This window comes from Eschscholzia californica, unplaced genomic scaffold (assembly GCF_041429995.1).
Source record: "Eschscholzia californica isolate CP2 unplaced genomic scaffold, dmEscCali1.0.p SCAF_3, whole genome shotgun sequence".
NCBI lineage: Eukaryota > Viridiplantae > Streptophyta > Magnoliopsida > Ranunculales > Papaveraceae > Eschscholzia > Eschscholzia californica.
In genome coordinates this window covers 27,877,060-27,904,668 of record NW_028238420.1, presented here as the reverse complement: position 1 = coordinate 27,904,668, position 27,609 = coordinate 27,877,060, and the positions used below count along the sequence as shown (strand labels likewise).

Below are 27,609 nucleotides of genomic sequence, written 5' to 3'. Positions count from 1 at the left end.
CGGTAAAATTGATGTACGTTACCCATTTGAAGAAGACCTCTTGAAATTTATTGTTCCTTTTATTAATTATAACTCTTATTATCATTCAAAAAAATACAAATGAAATTTGAGATTGTGAATCGAACAAAAAATAAAAATAAAAATGAAATTACTCAATGAACTTGCAAATAAGATTTAAAAATTCTTAGAACGGGCAAAATTAGAGTGTTATGTTAGTCGTGAATTTACAAACTAGATAGAAAAATTCACGAGAAGACCAAAGTTAGAATGTTATGTCGTCGTAATGATAAAGGGAAGAAAATAAAATACAATATGACGGCCGGATCAATTTTAAATTTTCGATAAATGTTGTTGGTAAATTAAAAAAAGATGGATAAGAGAAAAAAAATATGAGAAACGAAAATAAGTTGATAAGCTTAACTTCGAAGAGGTATAAGATATCAAACAGAAAAAGAAACAATAAGAACAAGGGTAGTTTTGTACTTTTAAGTACAACAAGAGGGCATCCCTTATATCCAATTAAAAAACAGGACATCCCTAATTAGACATTAGAGATGACAGGGTATCGCTAAATACCCCAATTAGAGATATAAATTTGACAAAGTCCTATATTACAAACATTAATTTAAAGAACTAAATATATTATATTTGTTCAAGTAGTAATAATGTACATAAAACAAAAAAAAAAACATAGTCAAATAGAAAATAAAATTAAAAAGATATACACCTTCGTAAACGCTACATTCTTTGAAAAAAAATTCTGTTTTGTTCATCTTGCAAAATAAATTTGAACAGTTTATTTTATAGACTTCATATCTCCTTACGAAAGATATACACCTCGATCAAACCTTGAAAAACGGAAGAAGAAAAACGAGAAGGCTAGTTTTAAAGGGCCCCCTATAAGTGTTATAGGGGCCTTCCTCAAGGCAAATTTGAGGGGAGGGAGGAGGCGCCTATAACACTTACGGGAGGCCCCTATAAAACTTCCCAAACGAGAATTATGTTACCGACATAAATAGGACGTGCTCTTTGTTCCACAAAAATTTAGGTCGCTTTGCCCCACCAAAAACTCAGTATCAGTGCTTACGCAAGATGTAAACGAAGTCGAAACCACAATGGTCGAGAAGTACAACACCAAACCAAATTACTTCACAAAATCAATTGTGTTCTTTCACTCGTTCTCTCTTACAATTTTCTCTGATCTAAAAGTATAAATAATCATCTTTTTTTCCGATTCCCTTTTATCCAGAGCCATCCAAGAGTGGAAGGTGTCTGCTTATTGTCTAGGACTTGCAAATTACTACTGCAAATTCATCCAGAAGTGTTCAGTCTACATTATATTTTTGGGGAGAACAAGATGATAGGGAGTAATCGACCCTATAACGATAACTATGAAGATAAATTTACAGGAATAGGATATATCTTTTAATTTTGATATAAGAAATCCTATTCCACCCGAAAAATGAATCAGACAGAATCCTGCCTCAACTAGGAGTCTTTTACAGAAGGAAATACCTCAACACAACTTTCTTCATAAAAAATTTAAATTCCAGATTCTACACTGAATAACCCTTCTCTGATTTTTCATTACCAATGACAAACTCATTGATTTTTCATACTAAGATCCCACACCGAAGCGACCTACGCTCGCTCGGGCACTTCCAGTGAATGGATTTACTATGAAGGTACGACTAAATGTTACATTTGTCTCCAACTATACCATCCCTTAGTCCTCAAAACACATGTACCTTTTATTTTCAGAGAAATAACTAGAGATGGTAAATTAAATAACATAAACATGAGATAAATGTTTTTCAGCTTTAGAGTTTTCGAACGGAAAATTACAACTTCTAACTAAAATTACAGAGCTGAAGGATAATAACCACATACCTATTTTAATAACTAAGAGACCAAGTTTATTTCTTTTCAGTTTTCTTCTGCCTAAACTACATTCATCTTCCCATCCAAAAAAAAGCATAAAACCAAGAATTTTTACTCAGTACTGAAAGAAAAAGTAAAGGTGCCCATTCCTAGTCAAAAGATAGTATCCACCATGAAAATCACCTCCCACAAAGTCCAAGTAATATATAGGTATCCATGATCCTTACTCGGAGAAACGTAAAAGAGTTTTAGACACATACCTCGACCTATTAGCGCTTAACAAAATCAGGCTGGTTGGTAACTGATCTAACCCAAGCCCACTTATGATCGTCGGTATTCACCTTGTTTTTCGCCTGAGCGACCTCAGCCAATGGAATATAAGCATAGTTTCCATTGATAGGACCGGACACAAATCCAGTATAACCAGCCATAACACCATGAATAGCAGAGTGAGCTAAAAGTGTGCAATATGAGTTATCGGTTGCGTTAGCCGGGACTGCCCTTATCATATAAGTCGGGTCAATATACTTGACGGTAAATAACTCTCCTGGATGATCCCTTTCCCACCATTTCTTTAATTCAGATTTTAACCAAGTACCCACGTCTAAGAAAACCAGATTACCCGATTCATCTCTCTCTTCTTTTTGTTCTTCGGTTCTTGGTATCAGATCTTGTCCCGCTCCTTCGGCAACTACTATAACGGCGTGCCCATTCTGTTTCAGTCTTTGCTCGAGAAAATGAAATAAACCGCCTTTTCCTTCCAAGTAAAATTCGTTTTCGGGAATCAAACAACAATCAACGTCACGGCTACTTAGGGTGGCATGGAGAGCTATGTGACCTGTGCTTCTTCCCATCAACTTCACTAGGCCAACTCCATTTACTGCACTTTCAGCTTCAACATGACCTGCATTTATCGCCTGCTGTGAAACTTCTACTGCCGTTTGAAATCCGAATGATCTATCAATAATTCCTATGTCATTATCAACTGTTTTAGGGATTCCGGCTACTGATATATTTAGTTTTCGATGACAGATTTCGTCGAAGATTTTAACAGCTCCACGCATTGTTCCATCTCCACCAATGATATAGACCTGTTCATTGGAAGAAGAAAAACAGGTCATTTCAATCGCTCCAATATTGTCATCTTTTCATTACATAAATTCAAAATAGTACAAATATTAGAGAAATAGTTCACAGGTAAGCAACCGCAGTTCCAAAACCTAAACTTATAGACAGTCAACGGGAAAATGTTCTATTAAAAGTTACTGTGATCTAAGCCACGGAATCATGCTTTATGGGGCAGATGTTCTATTTACTGTCTTGAGGAGCGTTCGATCTCCGGCAGATCTGACGCTACCTCTCAAAGCAGTTCATTAACAATTCAAAGGATACCCAAACATTTGTAACTGTGAATTGGTAGACAAGTCAATTCTTAGTCTGTACTTTCTCTCTTACTATTTGACAGTTACTCCAAAGGGACCAAAAGAAGACTGAAGGATAACAAAAGACACAATTGTTTAGCTCCCAGAGTCTAATATTGAGGAGTAATTAACACATCCTGATCAAAATCTGCAATAGCAGTATCTAACACATGAAATGAGCCTCGGACGCTACCTCTCAAAGTAGTTCATTAACAATTCAAAGGATATCCAAACATATGAATGAACGTAATAATATTAAATGATCTGGATACTCCCAAAGCTACAACAGCAGAACCCTCCTCACAGATAACATCCACCAATGGTGAAAAGTACTCTTATGTCTTAAGGTAGGGTGAATCTGCTTAAAGCCAAGCTTTTACGAGTCTCCACTTCTGGGAATTAAGAATTTTGTCCTTCGGAAAACTCGAGTAAACACCATATTTCGTTCAGGTGAAAATATTGTAAATCTCAATCGCTTATCACAATAGAATTCAAACCACACCTACCAGTGAGCTAACAGAACAAATAAACAAACAAACATCACATTGTTCATTCGCCTATTAACTCCATTGGTCGGATTACCCCCAACTTCCATCTCTCTCGTATCCCATTCTGCTTAAACTAGAACGGTTGTTACCACTCAGCTGGACAGGCGCCGAACTGTACTTCTTGACGTGAACTCATGACTAGTCCATAACAGAAAAGATGAACAAAGAAACCAGCTAATGTCTAGTGCAACAATCATTCCAAGTAACATGGTCTAGATGATTTCCTCACCATGTTATCTCGCAGCTCAGGCGAATCTACCACCACGTGTTTAGAGTTCACCTAAAACTATCACACAGCTCGAGCGATTCCGCCACTAGATGATTATTATTTTCTGACAGTAAGTTTGTCTTGCAAAAATGAACATCCACAACTTACACACCACAACACCACATACATCCATAGTATATCATATCACAACTTGAATTTGAGAACAATAAAAACAAGATGACCAACCAATAACAATGCATGCATATATATATACTTCAGTGAAACGGAGAATACCCGTATCCGAAGTAAGATTCTTACTATCCTGCCTCTTAGTGTGGCTCGTGGTGTCTCCTAACTAAGCTTCACCTCCACTCAAACTCCCTACTACGGGATAATAGTTCTACTAGAATGTCAAAGGACAACACTATCATTTGACAATTACGTAACTGTCAAGTGTTCCCCTTCAAAGTAGGAATACATAAAAATGCATTAAACTAGACCAATAATGTCTTATCCGCACTATGAAGTTCACTATGGAACATGTGATATATGTATGAACGAACTAACTCTCCATAGAGACTCTATTTTACAGTTCACATTCTCCACTGATAGAGATGAATGGCAGCAACAACCACAAAAGGTGTATCGGAGGCGTCAAAAGAAAGATTCTAAGGCCCAAATTCTGATTTGGCATGTCTTAGATGAAGGGCCCACTTGGAATCTTGAATAATGTGGGCCTAATCCAAAACGGTTCCACCTTGTTCAATGTTTAATGCCTTTTAGTGTCTCTTTAATGTCTTTAATGTCTTATAGTGTCTCTTTAATGTCTTAAATGTCCTTTATAATGTCTTTTAGTGCTCTAGGAGTTTAGAAGTTCAATAGTCTACAAGTAAAGATGGCAAAGGTGGGTTTTAGGCCTATATAAGGCATGTAATTCTGCTGTTTGAGACAGACAGAGAGTATTCCAGCAGCTAGTTAAGCTTTATGTGTTTGTGTGATGCAAATACCCCAAAGGTGTGATGCCTAAGGGCTCTAGGAGTGATTCCTAGTTTGTACTGGTGTGATACTAGTGCGATATTTCTTATATCTATAATATAATCAAGTTAATTTCTTCCTTATTTCCAACTTCCCATTTCTGTCCTACATCATTTTGGTATCAGAGCGAGGTTACGTATGGCAAATAGATCTGGAAGAAATTTGCGAGGAAGAATAACTGATGACCAGCGTGACGAGATCCTTTTCAGAATTGTAGATACTCTCAATGATATTGAAATCAGACTAGGAGAGATGGAAATTCGAACACGCCATCCAGGTAATAATTCTGAAACTGCGGGACAAGATGACCAAGTTGGTAACGATGAGGAGGAAAATCAAGACGATCAGCCCCAAAACAGTCCCCCAAGACGTAGGACTCGTGTTTTTGAACCACTAAGAAACATGAGGGTACCAGAACATGATGCAGCTGGTGATATTACAAAGAAAGTAAGGATTGAAGTACCAGATTTTGAAGGTAAGGTTGATCCAACTCTATTTTCAGATTGGCTTACATCAATCGAAGAGTACTTTGATTGGTTTGATATGACTGACGAGCGACGAGTTAGATTTGCTAAGATGAAACTGGTGGGCTTAGCAAAAGTGTGGTGGAATGGTGTTGAAGGAGATATCAGACGAAAGGGACTGCCATCAATTGACACATGGCAAGAAATGAAGATTAAACTACGAGAGAAATACATGCCAGCAAACTATCATGACAAATTGTGTGATCAACTTATTAACTTAAAGCAAGGCAGCATGTCAGTGATACAATACATGCAGAAATTTGATGAGCTTAAAACTAGGAGTGAAGTGGTGGAAGATCCTCGACAAGCCCTTGCTCGATTTAAAGCAGGCCTAAGAGCTGATATAAGAAGGGAATTACTTCGACATCCAATCTACAATCTGGAACATGCTTTCCAACTTGCGTTGGACATGGATGAGTACCTAAGCTACCCTATAACAAAGAAGTTTGGGAGTCAAACCATGGAAACAGCAAATCGGAGGTCGAATGATGCTAATTATGGAGTTCGGACAGCAACAAATCAACAGGCCAACAAATCTCAAGTTTTTAGGGGTTCTTCTGCAAGAGATAACGCCAACGGCAAACCCTTTTCAGCAAATAAGTGCTTCAAATGTGGGGAGACTGGTCATTTTGCATACCAATGCCCTAAGAAGAACTTACATATTGGTATAGAAGACGAAACAGAGGCCGGTATACAAGGAGATGAGGAGAATCAAAATTTGTTTGATTACGGGACATATAACCCCGATGACTTAGAAGAAGATGAAGAAGATACGTCTCATTTATCTGTTGTTAGGCGCATCCTAGCATCTCCAAAAGTTGAGAAAGAAGATTGGCGACGTACTTCAATCTTCCAAATGTTGGTTCGTTGTGGTGACCAAGCTAAAAAGCTAATTATCGATAGTGGGAGCTGCATGAATGTTGTTTCAGCAACCACAGTTGAACACCTTAAGCTTGCTGCCCAACCGCACCCACATCCTTATAAAGTGGCATGGATAGACAATACCTCAATTCCGGTAAGTCATCGCTGCCTCTTTTCACTTTCTTGTGGTACTTATAGTGATTCGATTTGGTGTGATGTGATTCCTATGAAAGTTGCTCACATAATTCTTGGGCGCCCATGGCTTTATGATCGTGATGTGCACCATCACGGGAAGGAGAACACATACAGCTTCACATTCAACAACAAAAACGTTGTTTTGAAGCCTATGAGTACAACTGAAATTGAAAAATACAAGGAAAAGAAGCCCAAAACTGTTGTTGCAAGCAATAAAAAGTCCCTTCACATGATTACCAGGAAGGAATTTGAATTAGACAGCAAAGAATCGGGATTTGTGTATATTGTAGTGCAGAAAGAAGTTGATAAAACTGCTGTTGTCCATGCCCCTTCGATTCCCTCGGAAGTGTCGAAGTTATTGGCTGATTTTTCTGATGTGGCACCTGATGAACTGCCTCCTATGCGTACTATTCAACATGCAATAGACCTGGTTCCGGGATCACAACTACCTAATCTTCCAGCTTATCGCATGAATCCAAGTGAGCATACTGAGTTACAACGGCAGGTTAAAGAGTTGTTAACCAAGAGTTTTATTCGTGAAAGTTTAAGCCCTTGTGCTGTCCCCGCGTTGCTCACACCAAAGAAAGACGGTACTTGGCGTAAGTGTGTTGATAGTCGTGCTATCAATAAGATTACCATCAAGTATCGTTTCCCAATACCTAGACTTGATGATCTATTAGACATGATGGCTGGTTCTCTAATATTTTCCAAGATAGATTTCAAAAGTGGCTACCATCAAATACGCATCAGGCCCGGGGATGAATGGAAGACTGCATTTAAGACGAGGGATGGTCTATATGAATGGCTAGTCATGCCTTTTGGCTTGTCTAACGCCCCTAGCACATTCATGCGCTTCATGACTCAGGTATTACAACCCTTTATTGGTCAATTTTTGGTTGTTTACTTTGACGATATCCTTATATACAGCAAAACAAAAGAGGAGCACCTTGTCCATTTGCAACGAGTTATGAGGCTTTTACGCCAAGAGAAGCTCTATGTTAACCTGAAGAAGTGTTCCTTCATGAGCACACATGTTGTTTTCCTAGGCTTTGTTGTTTCAGCGAAAGGTGTACAGGTCGATCCGGATAAGGTAAAAGCTATCACAAATTGGCCAACTCCGAGTACGGTACATGATGTACGAAGCTTTCATGGTTTGGCAACATTCTATAGGCGTTTTATCAAGAATTTTAGTACTGTCATGGCACCTATAACTAATTGCTTGAAGAACGGGCAATTTGTATGGACGAAGGCAGCATCAATAGCTTTTGACGAGATAAAGAAAAGGATGACGGAAGCTCCTGTTTTGCACCTTCCTGACTTCTCAAAGGTGTTTGAAGTGACATGTGATGCATCACATGTGGGAATTGGAGGTGTTTTAAGTCAAGAAGGACATCCAGTCGCATTTTTCAGCGAAAAACTGAATGAGGCAAAGCAAAAGTATTCCACGTATGACAAGGAATTTTATGCTGTTGTTCAAGCCCTTCGTTATTGGCGGACTTATCTTATTTTTCAAGAGTTTGTGCTATTCTCTGACCATGAGGCTCTCAAATACATAAACTCTCAAAAGAACTTAAATCGTCGTCATGGTAAGTGGGTTTCTTTCTTACAAGAATATGCTTTTGTTATCAAGCACAAGGCAGGTACTGAAAACAAGGTTGCTGATGCTTTAAGTCGAGTAGTTCATATCCTCTCTTCCATGCAAGTCCAAGTTGTCGGTTTTGATTTACTAAAAAAGGACTACCCCTCTTGTAAAGATTTCAGCATCATCTATGCTGATTTGTTGGCTGGACAGCAAGGAGTACATACTGAATTTTCTATACACGATGGCTACCTGTTCAAGGGGACTCAACTTTGTTTACCCGACACGTCTCTTAGAGAGCAAGTAATATGGGAATTACATGCAGGAGGAGCAGCAGGTCACTTTGGAAGAGATAAGACTATTGTGATGGTTGAAGATCGATTTTATTGGCCAGGCTTGAAAAGAGATGTTGCCAAAGTCGTTTCTCGTTGTCGAACTTGTCAAACAGCAAAAGGAAGGCGGAAAAATACCGGCTTATATATGCCATTACCTGTCCCTCATGAACCATGGCAAGACCTAAGCATGGACTTTATCCTTGGGTTACCAAAAACCCTAAGAGGCCATGATTCCATATATGTGGTTGTGGACCGATTTTCGAAAATGGCACATTTTATTCCGTGTACAAAGACTGCTGATGCTGTCTCTGTTGCTAAGCTCTTCTTTAAAGAAGTGGTTCGACTTCACGGGTTGCCTACAACCATTGTCTCGGATCGTGATGTGAAGTTTATGAGTTATTTTTGGCGTACTCTATGGAAAATGCTGAATACAAAGCTGAAGTTTTCTTCTTCTTTTCACCCACAGACGGATGGTCAAACAGAAGTTGTTAATCGAAGTTTGGGTGAGTTACTTCGCTGCCTAGTCGGTGACCATGCTCCTAGCTGGGATCTGGTCATTCCTATGGCTGAATTTGCTTACAATAGTTCAGTGAACAGATCTACTAGTCGCAGCCCCTTTGAAATAGTAACTGGTATACTGCCAAAGAAGCCTATTGATTTGGTTCCTTTACCAATTGAAGCACACCCTAGTGCTGAAGCAGATGCTTTTAGTAAGCACATTCGGGACATACATGATGAGGTAAGGCGAAAGATTGTAATCAGCAATCAAAATTATAAAGCACATGCTGATTTGAGGAGGAAGTTTATCGAGTTTAACGAGGGAGACATGGTTATGGTACGAATCAGACCCGAAAGGTACCCAAAAGGTACTTTTAAGAAACTTCACTCTAGAAGTGCTGGTCCATATATGGTTCTTAAGAAGATCAGCTCTAATGCATATGTTCTCGACTTACCCAAAGATATGGGCATAAGTAATGTGTTCAACATTGAGGATCTTACTTTGTACCATGAACACGACAGCTATGTAGTTGACAAGGATCCTGTCATTCGCCTACCACCAGCCCCACATTCAAAAGAAGAAATTGAAGACGTTGTGGATCATCAAATTGTTTCTACTAGGGCAGGTGGTTATCAAAAGTATTTGATTAAATGGAGGGGACGCCCACTTTCAGATTGTACTTGGATTAGAGATGATGAGTTTCAAAGACTCGACCAAGACCTTTATGAGAAGTTTCATGCAATTAACTCGCCGGGGTCGAGTTTTCTCAAGCCAGGGAGAGTTGATAGAGATGAATGGCAGCAACAACCACAAAAGGTGTATCGGAGGCGTCAAAAGAAAGATTCTAAGGCCCAAATTCTGATTTGGCATGTCTTAGATGAAGGGCCCACTTGGAATCTTGAATAATGTGGGCCTAATCCAAAACGGTTCCACCTTGTTCAATGTTTAATGCCTTTTAGTGTCTCTTTAATGTCTTTAATGTCTTATAGTGTCTCTTTAATGTCTTAAATGTCCTTTATAATGTCTTTTAGTGCTCTAGGAGTTTAGAAGTTCAATAGTCTACAAGTAAAGATGGCAAAGGTGGGTTTTAGGCCTATATAAGGCATGTACTTCTGCTGTTTGAGACAGACAGAGAGTATTCCAGCAGCTAGTTAAGCTTTATGTGTTTGTGTGATGCAAATACCCCAAAGGTGTGATGCCTAAGGGCTCTAGGAGTGATTCCTAGTTTGTACTGGTGTGATACTAGTGTGATATTTCTTATATCTATAATATAATCAAGTTAATTTCTTCCTTATTTCCAACTTCCCATTTCTGTCCTACATCATCCACAGCCTGTCAACTCATAAAATAAACTTAATACTACGAATCCAGAACTCAAACTGTTCATTCATAAGAACTCTGACGAATGGAACCCTATATGATGGAAACCATCAAGACGGGCCTCACGGCCGAACTAGTTAGAGGGCCTCATGGCCGAGTCCATTAGGGTTAGAGTTTAGGAGTTTCCATGTTTTAGTATTTCCTACTAAGTCTAGGTTTAGAAGTTTCTATGTTTGAGTATCTTTGATATTTAGGAATCCTAGTTTGAGTCTATCTAGAAGTGTCTCAGTTCTTACAAAAGGAAGTCAGGTATGTCCTTGTTATTCAGATCAGAGAATATTATGAATCAAGTTTATTGTTAATCAAGTTCATCGTTTATTATTAATCAAGTTTATCGTTTTATCGTTATTTCATCAGTTTTATTTCATTAGTTTAGTTTAATAACAATGGTGGATTCCGTTACTTTTACGCTTCCGCAACAATCTACATCAGTTGGCATCAAGAGCGAGGTTTCTCTTGGCTTAATGGCAGAAGACGAAGCTAGAAACACAAACCTCGACGGTGAACGAGGTAAAAATTCAATGTGGGCAAAAGTTGACGGTTTGAGTCATCAACTAGTCCAAGTGGTGGAGATGATTAACAACCTGAATGTCAATACAAACCCTAGGCAACCTATTAACAAAGAACGTGTTGAGGGATTCGCCCACAACCAAGCTGTTAATGGAAATGAAGGCAGAACACAACCACTTCAACAATATGTTGTCAACCAAGAAAACTCAGGTAACTATTATCCTAGTCACATATACCGGCATAAAGATTATGATGAATGCAAAATCAAGACAGCGATACCACTCTTCAATGCTATTTGCTGATCGAAGAGTTCCTTGATTGGCTACAATATGTCTACTAAGATTCTCAATGAGAAGATAGTTACAATTATTGCTTGTAGACTTAAAGAGAGTGCTTCAGATTGGTGGGATCAATTACAACATCTTAGAATGAGACAAGGAAAGGCACCCATCCAGAGTTTGCCATGTATGAATGAGAACCTAAGAGAGAGGTCATTACCTCCTAATTATCAACAACACTTGTTCAAGATATACCAAAATTGTAGACAAGGGTTGCGTTCAATGAGTGAGTACTATGAAGAGTTTTCAAGATTGGTTCAAAGAAATAATATGGAAAACATTGCGGAATATGAAGATGTTGTAGCAAATCAGTTTCAAAGCGGATTAAAATTTAGTCTGCGAGAAAAGGTGGGGATAGTGACAGTATGGACTATTCAAGACGAGTACAACTTGGCCTAAAAATTGAAGCTCGGGAGCGGGAATATAGGAACTTTGAATTTCGAAGAGAAGAACAGCCTCGCGTAAATATAAAAAAGGTAAAAACAACTCCTTTAGATAATGTTGAACCACCACGAATTGTGGGCATGGACAATTCAAGTAATATCATTCACGAATTAAAATCTAACATTACTGTGTTCACAAATAAGTATCCTAATATCAATTTATACGATAAGGAATTTGTTGCTGAAGAAATTATTCAGGAAATTGAGTTAAGAGAAGTGGTTCGACCAGTTGAGCCAAAGGAAGTTGTTCGGCAAATTGAGACAAAAGACGTTGTTCAAGAAATTGAGACAAAGGACGTTCTTCAAGAAGCTGAATCAAAGGAAGGTGAAAACTTTGGAAGTCAGACGTTAGCCCAATTGATTTCCCTTCATACGAAGATCCGTTTCCAATGTTCTATGAATCTAAAATTGTTTCAAATGGGGTGGTTTATAATTTTAGCGGAAGCTCTTCATCAAAATTCGTAATTTTCAATCTCTGTATTCATGACCTACACAAGTTTATTTTTGGGATGAAAAGAGAGTTTGGATCGCATCACAATTACAGTGAGAAATTTTTTTTGGCCTAATAAAGTGTTTAGTTAAATCTGAAAGGTTGGTGATTCCTATGCATAATTCACGAAAAGGATATACGAAGGGAGTACCGATCAAGATAACATTCAGGTCACTTTGTAAACTCGAGGCAAGTTTCTTTAAAGTGGAGGAGACTGATGCAGGGAGATATTTCAGAAATCTTCCAAGAATCTTGAATTTCATAATATCGTTATTTTAGTAGTTTCCTATTTTTTTAGTAGAGAATTGTTTGTTTTGGCAATATGAAACCTTTTAGGTTTTAGATTCCAGTAATTTATTTATTTAAAATTGTTATTAGAATTTGATTAGGTTTATAAAACTAGTATTTTATTTATTAGAAATTGTTAATTAGAGACTGTTTAGGCTTAGGAAAACCTTAATGCCTATACAAAGGGGATTCAGTAGTTGTTTAATTCATTCAGTTCAAGTAGTTTAGTTAATTCTTCTTAGTTTCAGTTCTATAGTCTTTAGACGAAGATCTAAGGCTCTTTTCTAGGTTTTAAAAATTTAAGACGAAGATCTAATTCTTTTCGGAGTTTATCAGATAAGTGGTTGTTCTTGGAGTTATCTTTAGAGCATAGGTAGTTGGGCCGGTGGACTTTAAAGTTAATAAAATTATATTGTAAGCCAATACCCAATTTCAAACACATTACCTATTCTAAACTCTTAACCATTTTGAACCTGTTAATTTCGAACCCAAACCCGTCGCCTATTTCAAACCAATTATCCATTTAAATTTATTATCCATTTTCAAATCATTATCTATTTTAAACCCATTTTAATTAAAATTATCCCTTTTCGGAAGATGAAATAACTATTATAAGTCACTATTTTAGTATGTCCCCGACTTTGGGGAATAAAGACCTGGTCAATCAAGGTTGACTTAGGGGGAATATTTAGATTTTAGCCCAAAATCACAAGGGAATGAAATAACTATTATCCTCATCTCTTCATCTTTCTCTCACCTTCTTTGTTCCTCTCTCCCGCTCATCTCTCTCTAAACACAAACCCTAAATCAACAAATAAATCAAAGAAACCAGTATCAAAATGTCAAAGAAGACAATAGGTAAAAGATAGACCAAAAGTTTGGTGGGATCAACGTAATAACCCTAACTGTCCTGGATCAGAAATTTGGACGAATCCTTCCCGGTGATCTCCTCCTCCACCATCACCACATGACTACATGAGAAGGTATGAATAATCGAAGGAGATGAGATGGTTGATGGTTTATCAAGAGAGAACGAGAAGAAGAACAAGAGAGATCGAGAGACAGAGAGGTATGAGAGAGAGGAGGGAAACCAATTTAAATTGGATTCTATATTGCATGTATAAGTGGTTACATCTTGATATATATATATATATATATAGGTACAAAAGAGATAAAATACAATCTAAGTGAATCTAAGTTGTTATTGACCGAGTCCACGTGGGTTGTGTGTGTGTGTTTCGGCCGGGTGTGATGAAACCCGAGTGGGTCGAGTATAAACCTTAATAGAAGGGAAACAAGTTAGAGAGAGAAATCAAAGGAGAAACTGAATGGAATTGGAAGGTAGGGTTGCTTCATAATGAAGATTCGATCCGAGTTTCGGATGAAGATGAGAACCGAAAAAGCGAAAATTTTGAGGTTTTGATAGTGTCGGCTCTTCTCTTCTTTAAATCAGTGGAATTGCAGATAGATGGAAGACACATCCTACATTCAAACCATAATAAGAAAAGGATGTGACTTTGATCCAACAATTACAAATACTCATTGCTCAAACTCAATCCAATTCCAGCTTGTACATCAATTATCTCCAATTAGTCAAATCCAGGAAGATCAGATTCCATAGCATACATTTTTTCAATTAATTAGGGTTTTCAGCAACCATAGTTGGGAGTTTACATCAATAAGATCAACAAAATACATGGAAGCAAAAATAAATTAGGGTTTTCAACAACCATACATGGGAGGTGAAGAAGATGAGGATGTATGTTATGAAAGTGAATCAAGTGCTGAAGGGTGATGTACTAATGTTTCTTCTCTTTAGGTAAGAAGATGGTGGGGATTAGTTGTCTGTTGTTTTCACAAGTTCAGATAGATAAAGTAGAGAGAGATGTTGTGTAGATGATGAGTTGGTTTCACAGAATGTTGGAATCCAATCCAAATTCCATAGTGGGCAAGTATGAAGCAAGTGGGGTTGATGGGTGTTTTCTCTCAATGTAAAGTTAGCCGAGACAGTGAGACACAAGTTTGTTAATTTCATTAATTTTTGGGATGAGGTTTGAAGAAGATGGAAATTAGGGGGCAAGAGACAAGTTTGTTAGTTTTTGGGTCAAAATATAAATATGACCCTTAGTCAATTGTGGTTGACTAAGTCTTTATTCCCTAGAGAGTTTTCTTTATTCTCCAAAGCCCCGACCTTTAGTATATATAATTATTCTTAACTTGAGAAAATGTTGTAATTGAATCAGCGGCCAACACTGTTCGTTCACAATCATTTCTATCCGCCTTCGATTAAATTTGTCCGAATCATGCAAATGACCAGTCATAATTCAAAGTGTCTCGAGCTTTGGCCGATGCCTGGACCATTTCGAAACCACATCCCAAAAAAATCTCTAACTCTGTTCGGCGCTCTAACTCTAATTCTCAGGCTCGTAGATCTGCATGTTACAATATTAGTTCCCTTTAACAGGAATTTCGCCTTCAAAAATTGAAGCGACTATAAAATGAAACGAAGTGCATATCTCTCTACGACACACAGTTGAATCGTTACAAATACTTTCTACTCGATTCAACTTCGAGGACGAAATTCCAGTTAAGAGGGTAATATTGTATTACCTAGATTTTCGAGTTAACAAACCATGCTATTTTAAGAAGGTATCGTCAATTACCCAATTACACAGTTATATCAGGGGTATTACTAAGATAAAATCAATTTGTGCAGTTAAGTCATGGCGCAAAACTTTCAAATAGATTTAAAAAGCATTAAAAACATAGTATAAAAATCAAGAGAAATCCAAGAGAAATGAAGCTGAACAAGACGCAGGAAAGGATATGTTTCTAGTATTAGTTTCTCCAGGTTTTTTTGCTAGAGTTCTACTATGTCGGTCAAAATTTTCATCATGTCGATGGAAATTTCGATATTTCCAACCATTTCGGTGGAAATTTCGATCATGTCGGTGGAAACTATGCAAGAAATAGTTGTAAGTGTTACTTCGTGCACCTAATCCAATTTTAGGAAACGTTTCGCGAAATTTCGGGAATTTTCTTTCCTTGGTTAAAAATTTATATTGCACGCAAGAAGTCAAGGGTTCAAGTCCTCTCATAGACACTATTGGGAGTTTATTTTAATTTTTTTCTAACATACATTGCAGATGCCCTAATTTTGACTCCGCTTGGGGCCTGCCAGATACTTGAGTCGGCCCTGGTCGGATGGGAGATGCTATTGCTCTGCTTAGTATACTAAGATATATGTTTGAGAGAAAGTACAAGGCCTTTACCTGATTAAACCCACGAGCTTCAATGGCATCAACAATCTTCTTCAAATCAAACCCACCTCTTGAAGTCTCTAAAACGGTCCCACCTCTCTTATGCCAATCATGCACCAATTTTGGATCAAGACGTATTGGCTCCATCGTATAAAACCCTCGATACCCCGCCGAAACACCGAATATTTCTCTCACACCATACAACTCCCACAACCCAATTACCAACTCTCTAATCACAGTATTGGAACCTGGACATAATCCCCCGCACGTGACAATGGCAGCTCTCACGTGACTAGGATCAAAGTAAAGTTCCTTCCTTGGGCCAGCTCTGTGGTAAGCCAAGTGTGGGTCAGTCACCGGAAAAGAACCGGCGAGATCGTACACAATCTGCCGGAGAATGACGTCAGATGTAGAAAGGTAGAATCCATCTGATGGATGGTAAAAAGGGTTATTTTCTAAAGGGTTCGTGAAGGTTTGAAGGTGTGGTATATAATCTTTAAGATGTGGTAGAGTTTGGAGGTTTATGGGAGAGAAAGAGAGGTTTTGAAGGTGGTTTTCTTGTTTTAAGGTGGTATCAGATGTTGTTTCAGAATCGTCGTTGATGGTTTTGAGACCTAAATCAGCCATCGTTGATGTTTTCGTAGAGTGAGAAAGTAGAAAGAGAATGTGAATTTTGTCGTAAAATGGAGAGAGAAGATGAAACAAATGCGACTAAATTTAAGATGTATTTGTGTATGTGGTGTCGTCTTGGTGCACCACGTGGCTGGGTGACTGTTCTAAATTTTGAGACACGTGGACTTACTAGACGAGTGAAACCACTGTTGCTCTTGGGTGGAAGTCTGGAAGATTTGAGAAATGCAGTGTGGCCCCAGTGGCCGTTCGATTTGGGCTCCAGTCCTGATGCTGCCGGTCCTCTCAGACCAAAAATAATGTTTAGTGTTGAAAGAAATGCTATTCAAGTTTTATTCAACTTCAGTTCCTGATTTTTCAGCTTTATTTTGCTTGGACCCTCTTTTTTTTGGAAGTTTTTTTTTTTTTTTTTTTTTTTTTTTTGGAAGTGCTTGGACCCTCTTGGATTTGGCTTCCATGCTCTGAGTGTTCGAGGCCGTGTCGGAACTTCACTCTGACCTCGGATATGAGTTTTTGTGCTATCTGGTTTTCGACCATGAACCGAAATTAGACCAACCTTTTCTCCTTTGAATAACCCTTAAGATTTGGAATTGACTCTCCCCATGACCAAACTTCGGATGGTTGTTCCTAACCGTTGACCAAGAACTAAGCCTTTACAGAGCTCTGCTTAAACCGTAGAGCTTTGCATTGCCCGTTAGAAACTCGGCGTTCGGGCCTACCCACCTTTTCATTCATGGTGGCAAAGTTCGTCTTGTTCACCGTGATTGTATCTTTAGCGATTGAGGGTGGCTCTATGTCAGTTTTTTTTAGAAGACCTTGTGTCATTTGTACAAACGTATGCAGATCTCCTATGTCAAGCCTCAGGTTACATAGCCTGACTCGAATCCATCCTTTTGTTGGTCTTTAAGTTGTGACAAAGCTCAAGGTGCGTAGGAACCTCGTGTCGACCTCCCATGTCAGGACTCAAGTGGCAAAGTTCTTTTGGGTCTACCTCTTTGATGGTTTAGTTGAGGTCAGGTTCGTGCGCTTTCAAGAGTCTGGCATGTGCCACTTAGATCAATCAATTGACTTCTTTGACTGATAAGGTCAATCAATATTTGGACCTTGGTACAGCAGTCTCTTTTCCTTGGGCGAGACTAATGTGGGTTTCATGCTTACTTGTTTAAAGGACTTCTCTTACATTACCTATTTCATAGGTTAAGAGAGACGACCATCTCATATAATAGACATGGTTGGGTCTTCTGGTGCCAAGTCGAGGTCGGGTTTGGCAATCCCCACCCTCCACCCCACCTTCATGGATGGTAGACGCCGCCATAATTATGATAAGGCAGTCACACAACGTCCCTAATTCAATACAGATTCGCTTGGCCCATCCTGACGAGCTTGTAACCAATGACTTTACCCTGTGGGTAGCATTTTAGGAGTTCTTATTACGTCTCAAATTTTGTTTTTCTATTCACGATGTAGTGCATGGTTTTACATGAAAACACTTGACCAATTGATGCCCGACGGTTATATCATAGCACTTTAGGCTGTGTCCCTCAAAAAAATAAATGTGGCCTTGTAAGCCATTAGTGAGCATTATGTTTTGGAAGAACATGACCATGACGAGCCTCTCAACCTTGTGGTTATGGGTTCGAGCTCCACAGCGGGCGCCAAATTGTGAGGGGTTGAAAGTCGTAAAGTCGAAAAGTCAAATGAGTCAGACTATTGACTATAAATATGACCGTCAACTGTCCTTGCTTTGTGGGCACGGCCACCATGCATGACTGCATCCTACAAAAGTAACCACCACAATAGTGTCGCCCAAGGAGGCTCCGAGGGTCAGATTAGTTACTTAAGGTGATGATAAAATAACAACTAAATGTATTAGGGAAGTTTTATAAGGCCTCCTCAATTTTGTTAAAAGACCTCCCCATGAACCATTTTACTTAGTAAATTATCATTGAGGGGGGGCCTTTTAACAAAAATGAGGGGGCCCTATAAAATTAGCCAATGTATTATCCTTCAACGGGTCCGCATTTAAAAGACTAGCAAAGAAGTCTGTTGGCGCTCACATCACCCGATCTCAAAACAATCTAGCGGATGCACTAGCTAGGCCCAGGAAAAATCAAAGAACCGCGCTAGCTAAATGGCCAAGCAAAAATAGGAGAACGCAGAGCTGGTCTGATATTCTACATTTGATTGCTACTTATTACAAGGCACTTATACTTTGAAATATAATTTCCTTCCAACAATACAAAAAAAAAGATCAAGATGAAAACCCTAATGTGCACACAAGTCATTATTACCAACATCAAAGATCCCAAACTGGAAACTCTAGAAGTTAAACAACATTAACTAATGAAAACAAGCAAAGAAGAGGTAACAAACCTCAATGACTTAAACTGAAAACCTCGACCATCATTTAAAAGCAACGTCAAATTGCAGATAATGGAAATCATACAAATTACATCTCCATCCTCAGTAGAGCTTCATAGGGCAGCATACGTCATCAACATTTCTGCATTTCAACCGCTTAACCAACGCGAATCATGACAGCTTCAGTTTTATTCTCACACAATCAGAACATGATGGAGGGAAACTTCAGACATGAATGTTTTCCACAGCGATCACTAGCAAGTGAGACTTGACGAGGAAAATCAGATGGGTCTTTTCGATGAACCTTAACTTAGTTCACATGAAGATACGACCCACACATGATTAGAGCATCCCAACAGTTGAAAGCGAAGAAAAATCTTGACAGGTACAGATTGATCAAACAGAGTCAACAACATCGGTTTTGTTTGTAAGTTTTTTCACAATCCAATACTTATCTTTTCAACAGCCACACACATTTCTGGTCACTTAATTAACATTGTGACAGAAGCTAATAAGCATAACAGACCAACAACAGTACATGACAGTGAGTGACATCCTTCTTTCCAAAATCACTAAATCAACAGTGAACCGACACAATCCTCAACTACAAATACTACTATCATCAGCAAAACCAACAGCAGATAAGCAAGCACATACTTCGAAATAAGTTAGAACTGACACATATTACTCCTCGTCCCCAGATCTCTCGACAGAGGCAGAGGATTACTCATAGCCTAGGCTCACGCGCCCAGGTCGGTTCAGCAACCACCACACGGGAATTGGCAGGCACGGGTTAAAAAGCATCACAGCATCACATTATCCATCGCATAACCACTTAGATTAGGTTTCAGTTTTTACCCCCTTGTTTTTGCCCTCTTCATACCCAGGCTGTTGTGGAAGGGAGACACAGAACCGGCCATGTGTGAACTTTCTTCATGGAGTGTGCCGTTGAGCATTGCTAGCTCTCGGAGTTGCTGCTGCTTCAAAAAGTCCTGGGTTTCATCCTGGGTAGAAAAGGAGAACAGTCAGGTAACGGACTGAGAAGTTTAAATATGTAATAAGAAAATTTTGGAGGATATAAAATACCACAGGCTTGAGCAGATCCTCCAGTATATCACGAGCTTGCATCAGGCGAGAATCAATTATCTCAACTGGTAATTCTGCTTCCACAAGAATGTGGAGAGGCTCATTCAAATGTTCATATCCTAGTTTTCCCCTCATCATTTCTTCCTATTAAAGAACACAACTAAAGATTAAAAAAGTGGCAGAGAAGTAATGCAAAATAAACAACAACAGAGTACTAATATATTTGCAGATTTGAACATTCACTTATTGGTGAACAAATATATTTGATCAGATTCTACAGGATCAAGTACCGAACAGTATGTTTAGAGTTTGGACTGAGGCTGATTGGTAGGAAAGTTAAGATGTCAAATGTTGCTTAAGGGAAGTCGAAAAAGTGGAGTAAGGGAATGAACAAACTCTGAATGGGTATTTGTTCCGATTTAAAGCTGGGTTCAGACTCATAAGTGAAGATCTCTTTACATGTTCACTCTAATCTTAGTTCTAATAACCCTGGCTCTATGAAATCGAACAGTCGCAGAGGCTCCAGTTTGGATGTCAAATAGGTGTTAGGGTCATAGAGGCCAAAATATATCAAGGACCCGTGTCTTGACTCCAGAAAAACTGTCCAGAGAAACTATAAGCTTGAAATCTCCAAAAAGAAATGGCAAAGCCTTTTCTTCTGAATTGAAGGTGCCATTCTCCAATCTCCATTCAGTGGCTTGCCTTGTACTTTTCCTTCAACAGAAACTTCTATGCATTATCTAATTTATATAAGGTTTAATTTTGTACGTCAATAAGCCCAGAGTATATCGTAGACAGACCAAAATGTTGTCCTGGGATATTTTATCTACATCCTTACTCATGCATGCCAAAAGAAAAATAAGATGGTACCCGTGTAGGATCTTTGATGCTACCACGTCCTCTGATCAAGACTCGACACTCTGTATTTGCCTCCACCCGCTTAAGAGAGTTCCCTCTGGGCCCAAGGAGGCGACCGACAAAGTTATACTGCACCCATTTTAAAAAAAATGTGTTAATTCTGAGTAAGAGCATGTCTAGTTGGGTACTGACTGAAGATATAAATGCAAAGGTTAAGAGCCTGTTTCACGTACAGTAGGGTATTGGGCAACAGGAATGTCCACCCTGATCGTTTTCTTGACAATTAAGCCAACAGATGATCTAGCTTGTGAGCCAGCCCAACTTTGTGCCAAAGGAGGCTGTACTAAGCCCAACTGCACCAACAACTCCATATATTTTAAACATGATAAAATCAACTGAGCATTAATGATGCTTTAGAAGCAGTGTCTAAGGAACGTAGAGAAAATTGAATTCTTTTACAGAGATTGAAGTTGGTATGCAGACTCTAAACAATAAGCGCCAAATAAAAAGAATGTAAATTCAACAAATAAAATAACGATATAGCCAGCATGTAATTGCAATATACATCAAAGCTTCCTAGTACTCGATCTCCAAAATCTATTGGCTAATCAAGAACTTGGTTTGTGAACCTTTCTACAATTTCCAACTACAGACAGATCACAAAAGCATAAACCAGTAAAACTTCACAAAGTCAGACAATTTTGTCCACGGTAAAACGGGTTATAATTGACAAATCCAGAACTCAATTTTTAGTCACTTCCTCGCGGATGAAAAAAGCCTTCTAATTATTATCTTGGTTGATACCTTTTTTCTTTTAGGATCACAATTGTAGATCCAAGTAAGCATCAGAGTGCTGAAATTAGAGCATAAGGTAATTAATTTTATTACGATAACATGAAAAAATTTAAGACTCTAGCTTTATGATTATCTATAGAGCAAGATTCGAACTAGTTCTACTAGTCAGCGTCAGCAGTGTTGTCAGCAGTCACCCTAGGCACAAAAGCATATCTAATTACCAAAATACCAGATAAGAAAGCAAAGTTAGCAGTAGATGTAAGAAATTAGTAACCTATAACAGTAAGTAAAGAATTAGATGGAAAAGGAGTTATGTTAATGGTTAGAGATTAGTATCCATACTTCTGATTGAAATGCTGAAGCCCATCCATTCTTATCAGCTCCTCCATTTAAAAATAATCCTCCTGATGGCAAGGGGCTAGCGTGTTCAAGCCTATTCTGATCTAAAATTGATGTGTTCTCCATCAGTGTGGTTACACGCAATATTTCTGCTCCGAAAAGTCAATTTGAAGAATAAGATGTGCACCAGTTAGCAGTCATTTACATGATTAGTCAGCAGGAACCACAAAATGGACCGTTGACACAAGTTAATACTAGTTAGGTGTAAAAATGCTGCTAAGAATGTCAATTGAATAATAAGATGGGCATCAGTTAGTTGACAAAACTTTGTCACCAGACGCTATAGACAGTCAATATAAGCAATTAGAAGTGTTAATCAAGAAATGTTATAATTAGATGTTATATTTCTGCCCAGATATGTTAATTTCGTGAAAAAGAATGTTAGAAACCAGTCACCAGACACCATGAGATCAACAGGCTGCATAACTAATTACAACTGTTAATTCAAACTTTGTGCTCCCCAATTTAGTAAAGTCAATTACAAAAATGAAGTCTGACCTAGTGACAAAAATCATTGTTGTGGTATTGACCCTGAATCGAACACTTCAGAAAGGTTATTGCTGACATGTATCAAGAGTCTCCAGATAAACTCAGACAATAGATATCCGCGACCATGTCGACTTCAAAATCAATGAGTTCCAAATATCAGAACATTTCCAAACTAAGCAGATGGAAACAGGATCGGCTCGGGATTGGTCATGTTACATAGTTGTATACATTGCAATATACATATTTATATATACATTATACATAAAATAATGAACAATAGCTGAAAAACTAGTACAATTTTTTTTTACAACAAGCCTTCGCATGGGATCAACCTCTCTCTTCTCTATCTCGAGATCTTAAGTGGAAAATCCTTGACTTAGGGGATCCGCATGGGATCGACTCGGTCTACCCCTGATCCTGAACAGATCCACGAGTGACTCGGCAGATCGAGCGATCCCAACTGCATTGCTTCCAAATGAATGACTTATTCTAAAGTGATCCACTTACAGGTTATGAAAATACCAAGCCTATCACCTCTTAGAATCCTAAGAATTCATTGAAAACAAAACTACTTAAAAATATATAAGTTGAATAAAGAAAATATGGTAAACAAAAGGATCATTATAGAACGCGAAGAAAAGGATGTCAATGGACATATAAATTTGCCTATCATAACATGAAAAAGCAATCATGTTTACAGTCACAATCCTCCAGAATGCATTGGACTAAATTGAGGTATTGAACTCACCCTGGTTCAATAACCTATAGCTCTGCGGGAGAACTGGAATGAAAGGACCAAGTTTGTGACGTTCAGCCAATAACTCCGATAGATACCTGCAAATCAGAGAGGTGAATCTGTTAGATACACTCGAATAACATGATTCTCCTAACATGAAACTAGAGAATGAAAGGCTAAACCTTAAAAGAAAAACTTCAAGATCAAAAATGAGAACCCATTAAACCATGATGAAATTATTTAGCATTTCTGTTCTTTTTCTCAATAAACTCATAATTGTTTACAAATTTAACATTGGGATAGATGGACCAGTAATTGAAAAACAATCAAGGACCATCAAAACCAAGAAAAATTGAACTCCAACAACATCAGCAAGCACAAAGTAAATGAGAATCAACGCTCTAAGTTAAATTCATCAAGAGATTCAGAGGAAAAAAACAGAAATTTGATGGGGCAAGTTCAATTTTGTACAAATCTAAATAATTCAGATACAGTAGAAGCATCAAATCAGATCAGGCAGGTTCTCATACAGAAAAACGAAATCTCAAGAACCTAATCATCAAAGAATTCATCTAAAACAGAAAATTAGAATCATAAGATAACTAACAGTAAGAAAAATCAAAGTCAAAACTCAGATCTAACAATAAAATGAAGTTACAGTAAACTTAAAGAAGGAAAGAAATAGTTCATAACTTAAGATGGTATATATATAAGAGGATCTAGGGTTTTGAAGAGAAACTCACTTCTCTTGCTCAACGATAGCGCTTGTAGCAGAGCGTATACCGGAGATATGAGGAGAATGAGGGGCAGTAGATGGTGATGGTGAGTAAGCCATGTACCTGCCGGAAGACATGTTTTCTGGCAAGAATTCCGACCAGATTCAAAGGAAGCAGATATAGTCTATGCTGCTGCTGCTGGTGGTAATAGTGAGGGAAATGATCTAGTATAAAAAGGAAGAGGAGAGAGAGAGTGTGTGTGTGTGTATATGTTTTTAGGTTGCTTTTACTCACTGACTGGAAGGGAGGGCCAACTCTTTGCCACTAGCCATACAGCTGTGTAGTTGTTGGGGCGCCGAAAATAATTCACTTGGAAATACAAATAAAAACAAAATGAGTTCTTCAACTCAATCCACAAAACAATACACTGCTAATTTTTATTTATTTTTTCGAAACAGTAAGATTCAAACCTCGATTTGTATTTTTTTCATAGTTAAAAACGATGCTAGTTTTTTTATGAGTTAAAAACGATGCTAGTTGACGGTTAAATTTTGATTTTCAGTTATAACAAATATGGTATTATATTGTATCTGATCGATTATAAATTTATTTTTTACGTAACTAGTTTATTACTATTTTGGTTTGAAGTGCTCTGATAGTTATTGTTTTTCGTTTTATAGTATGATATCAAACTGCAAAATAGATTCTTGGAGTTAAAGAAACGTTATGTATTAACAATTGTAGAAGTTCATTATATTTTTCAAATAGTTGATGATACCACAAATATATTCATATTCGATTTAGTGGGATTATCTAGTGTTCAAACTTTGTATATGAGGAGTTATTTTTGTCTCGTTTAGTCATAAACATTTGAAACAAATGGAGTTCACAACAGAAATGACTAGTTGAAGAATGATTTGAAGAAGGGGGCGTCTAAAGGCGCCTCCCAAAAATGTTGTAGGCGCCTTTCGAAAGGATTTGATCACGGCCAATTTCGACAACTGTAGGCGCCTCCCGTTCGGAGTGACCAGTCTGAGGCCCAAAGAATGGTTTCAGACTGTCCAACCTGAGTGGATTCGCATAGTTCAGTCCGAGTCTAGAACCAAGTCCTCTTTCTCTAGAGTTTTGATTTTTTGGGTTTCAAGGGGATTTTAGATCTTTGAAGAGGTTTTCAAGATGAATTTAGGGTGTTCAACAAAAAAAAAAGATGAATTTAGGGTGTTCAACAAAAAAAAAAAGATGAATTTAGGGTTCTTCATGCTTTCAAAGTTTTGAAGATGATTCTAGGGTTTTTTATGGTTTCAAAGTTTTGAAGAATATTACTAAATTCTTTTTAATTGTTTTGAAGCTTTGAAGTAGATTTCTATGGTAGATTTTTAGGGTGGGTTTCACATTTCATGTTCATTTTCATTCCTTTAGTTTAATCGTGGGTTAATTCTGTTTTGACTCGCAATTTGTGATCAACTCACTGTATTGGCCTCATAATTGTCCGGTAGTTCGATTTGGCCAAAATGGAATTATTTCTCAAAAAAAGGTAAGGCATAAAAGCCACATCACCTCTTTCTCCTCCCCTTCACCTTATCTCTCCTCAACACACCACCTCATCTCCACCTCACATTTCTTCTCCGGCGAATGATCGTCGGCCAGAATAAAAAAATTTGGCTGGCCACCTTTAACCTAAAAAAAAATCTTCTTCATTTGATAAATAATGTGGCATTGATTTTGGTGTCTTTCGTCATATTCGATGGGTATTCAAATATATGGGCCATATAAATTGTAATTTTCAAATGGAATTAGTCAACACTTAGTTGCCCGAGCTGTTAAAGTGTTGACATATACTCCAAAAGTCCTTGGAGGTCCCGGGTTCGATATGTTGAGAAGGTGGAATTTTTACATTTTTGAACTTGGGGCTATTAAGGCATAAATATGTAGATGGGCTTTAGACCATTGTTAGTTGGGTTTCAGGCCATAGTTTAGATGGGCTTTAGGCAAGTTCTTGTTTGATTTGGCAGCTATCGTGCTTATCACATCCTTGATGTATCAACGCCTTGTAATGACTATCGTAGAAGTCAGAAAAAAAAATGGAAGTATCAAAATTTTAAATTATCAAAATTCAGTCATTCAAATTGAATTTCCCTCTTCACACAATTTTGTTCATTCTTTCAATCTTTCTTCTTATCTTCCCTATTGCATCTTATATTATCTTCTCCATTTCTCCATCATCTTATAAACCACATCTTCCATCTCTTTTCCAGTCATCCAAGTATGTTTCTCATACGTCTCCTTTCAACTCTAATCCTCTCCCATTCATCCATCTTGTTGCGTTTCATGGGTTTTTTGCGCGAAGTTGAATCTTCCCATTTGCCTTCTTTACCAAGCAAACGGAAAATTTACTTAATCAAGATGATAATGAGCCAATAGTTCTGTTGCCAATGAAAATTACTCAACCTCAAGAGGTGAACCAAGATAGATAAGAAGCTGCTTTTCAGGCTGTGTTGTCCTTGCTATGTTCTGTTAATAAAATAGTATTAAAAACCGCATTGTAAAAGGAAAATTTCAATGAGCAATAAACAGTAAATTAAATAAGTGACTTATCTTTTTGCAGAGCTGAAATCAAGTATTAATCGAACCAACCAGAAAGAATGAACCTGCAATAAATCGTAGTAAAATAAAGGTGGAACAGAGGCACAAGTTGAACTCGCTTTCCTGAAGACTTTAAACGCCCCTGCTACCGTAGAATTAGGTATTGCTTTGCAGTATGTGAACGTAGTCCCCTAGGATTCAACTATTCCTTATCAAAATTGAAGAAGCAAACTTCAATTTTGATCTCCTGATCTTGACAGAATTTCGAAACAGAGAGAAGTAAACAGAGAACTAAGAGAGAGAGATAGAAGACGAAATATTTTCTGTGTGTTTTCCTTCTGCGAGTTTATCCCTATTTATAGAGTACGAACCCAGATCATAATACCTTGGGTTGTTTTGATCCAACGGTGGAGAAAAAGTAGCCAGTAGAGGAAGAAGAGGTCTGAGAAAATTAAGGAAGTGGACTCTTTCCACTAGCCAGTAGTGGAAGAAAAAGTCTTAGAAACTTAAGGCAGTGGACTCTTTCCACTAGCCAGTAGGGGAGGAAAAGGTCAGAGAAAAATTAGGGCATTTCTCTGGTAGACCAAGACCAAGACCGAGACCGAGACCGAGACTGAGACCTAGACCTAGTCTGAGTCCGAGTCCAAGTCCGGGTCCGGGTTCCGGGTCGGTGACCCGACCCGCGAGGGTGTGAAAGGTATAAATCTAAGTGTGCCTAAGGTAAGGGTACGGTGCCTCTAAAAAGTGATGGGTCTCTCCTCCGGAGAGCACTATTGTAACCCCAAGGGCCACACCCCTTTACACCCAACTTTATCCTTATAAACACAAGCTTGTTTTTCTCTTTGAGAGATGTGGGACTAAAGCAATTTGTGTTGTGAAAGTCCCTTTAGCTCAATAGAAGTAGTTATTAGATTTTATTTAAATCCTACTACTAACAATCCCCCACATGAATAAAATTAGAAGAGCTGATCAGAAGAGAAGAGTGCGAGGCTTTGTGTATCAGCGAAGGTGCCGTTATGACTTGAACCTTTGCTTTGTGATGGTTCGTTGGGACTACCAGTCGATCAGTGAACATAATGTTCTTGAACTGAACTTCTGTTTTGTAGACTCGGTCAAAAAACCTCACACACAAGTCCTCTGATTTCTGTCAAGATCATTCGG

General features: G+C 38.1%; 2 protein-coding genes across 3 annotated transcripts; both read right to left on the bottom strand.

The window, feature by feature from the left end:
* Window positions 1-1,776: 1,776 nt before the first annotated feature.
* Window positions 1,777-16,602, bottom strand: PFK2 (phosphofructokinase 2). The gene is made up of 2 exons (XM_086670403.1): window positions 15,808-16,602; window positions 1,777-2,972 (listed from the first exon to the last, which is right to left on the bottom strand). Exons 1-2 carry the CDS (start codon window positions 16,420-16,422, stop codon window positions 2,151-2,153), a joined length of 1,437 nt encoding a protein of 478 aa, XP_086526529.1. The 5' UTR covers window positions 16,423-16,602; the 3' UTR covers window positions 1,777-2,150.
* A 2,603-nt stretch (window positions 16,603-19,205) lies between these two features.
* LOC147549323 (KH domain-containing protein At5g56140-like) lies at window positions 19,206-24,197 on the bottom strand. Of its 2 annotated transcripts, none has more exons than XM_086665527.1 (7): window positions 23,893-24,197; window positions 23,162-23,247; window positions 21,868-22,013; window positions 20,964-21,083; window positions 20,743-20,859; window positions 19,873-20,016; window positions 19,206-19,790 (listed from the first exon to the last, which is right to left on the bottom strand). In XM_086665527.1, the coding sequence occupies exons 1-7, from the start codon at window positions 24,000-24,002 to the stop codon at window positions 19,641-19,643; spliced, it is 873 nt and encodes a 290-aa protein (XP_086521653.1). In that variant the 5' UTR covers window positions 24,003-24,197; the 3' UTR covers window positions 19,206-19,640. The 2 variants fall into 2 exon arrangements, with proteins under 2 accessions (XP_086521653.1, XP_086521654.1); XM_086665528.1 differs by having other exon boundaries at window positions 21,868-21,968; window positions 23,893-24,157.
* Window positions 24,198-27,609: the final 3,412 nt, after the last annotated feature.

What these genes read in the sequence shown, in the direction of transcription:
- PFK2 (XM_086670403.1), bottom strand. Translation starts at nt 16,422, where the DNA reads ATGGCTGATTTAGGTCTCAAAACCATCAACGACGATTCTGAAACAACA. An exon ending in AAGCTCGTGGGTTTAATCAG is followed by an intron (nt 2,973 to 15,807) that starts GTAAAGGCCTTG and finishes TCCAATGAACAG; the next exon opens with GTCTATATCATTGGTGGAGA.
- LOC147549323 (XM_086665527.1), bottom strand. Translation starts at nt 24,002, where the DNA reads ATGTCTTCCGGCAGGTACATGGCTTACTCACCATCACCATCTACTGCC. An exon ending in GCTATCGTTGAGCAAGAGAA is followed by an intron (nt 23,248 to 23,892) that starts GTGAGTTTCTCT and finishes TCTGATTTGCAG; the next exon opens with GTATCTATCGGAGTTATTGG. An exon ending in CTATAGGTTATTGAACCAGG is followed by an intron (nt 22,014 to 23,161) that starts GTGAGTTCAATA and finishes TTTTCGGAGCAG; the next exon opens with AAATATTGCGTGTAACCACA.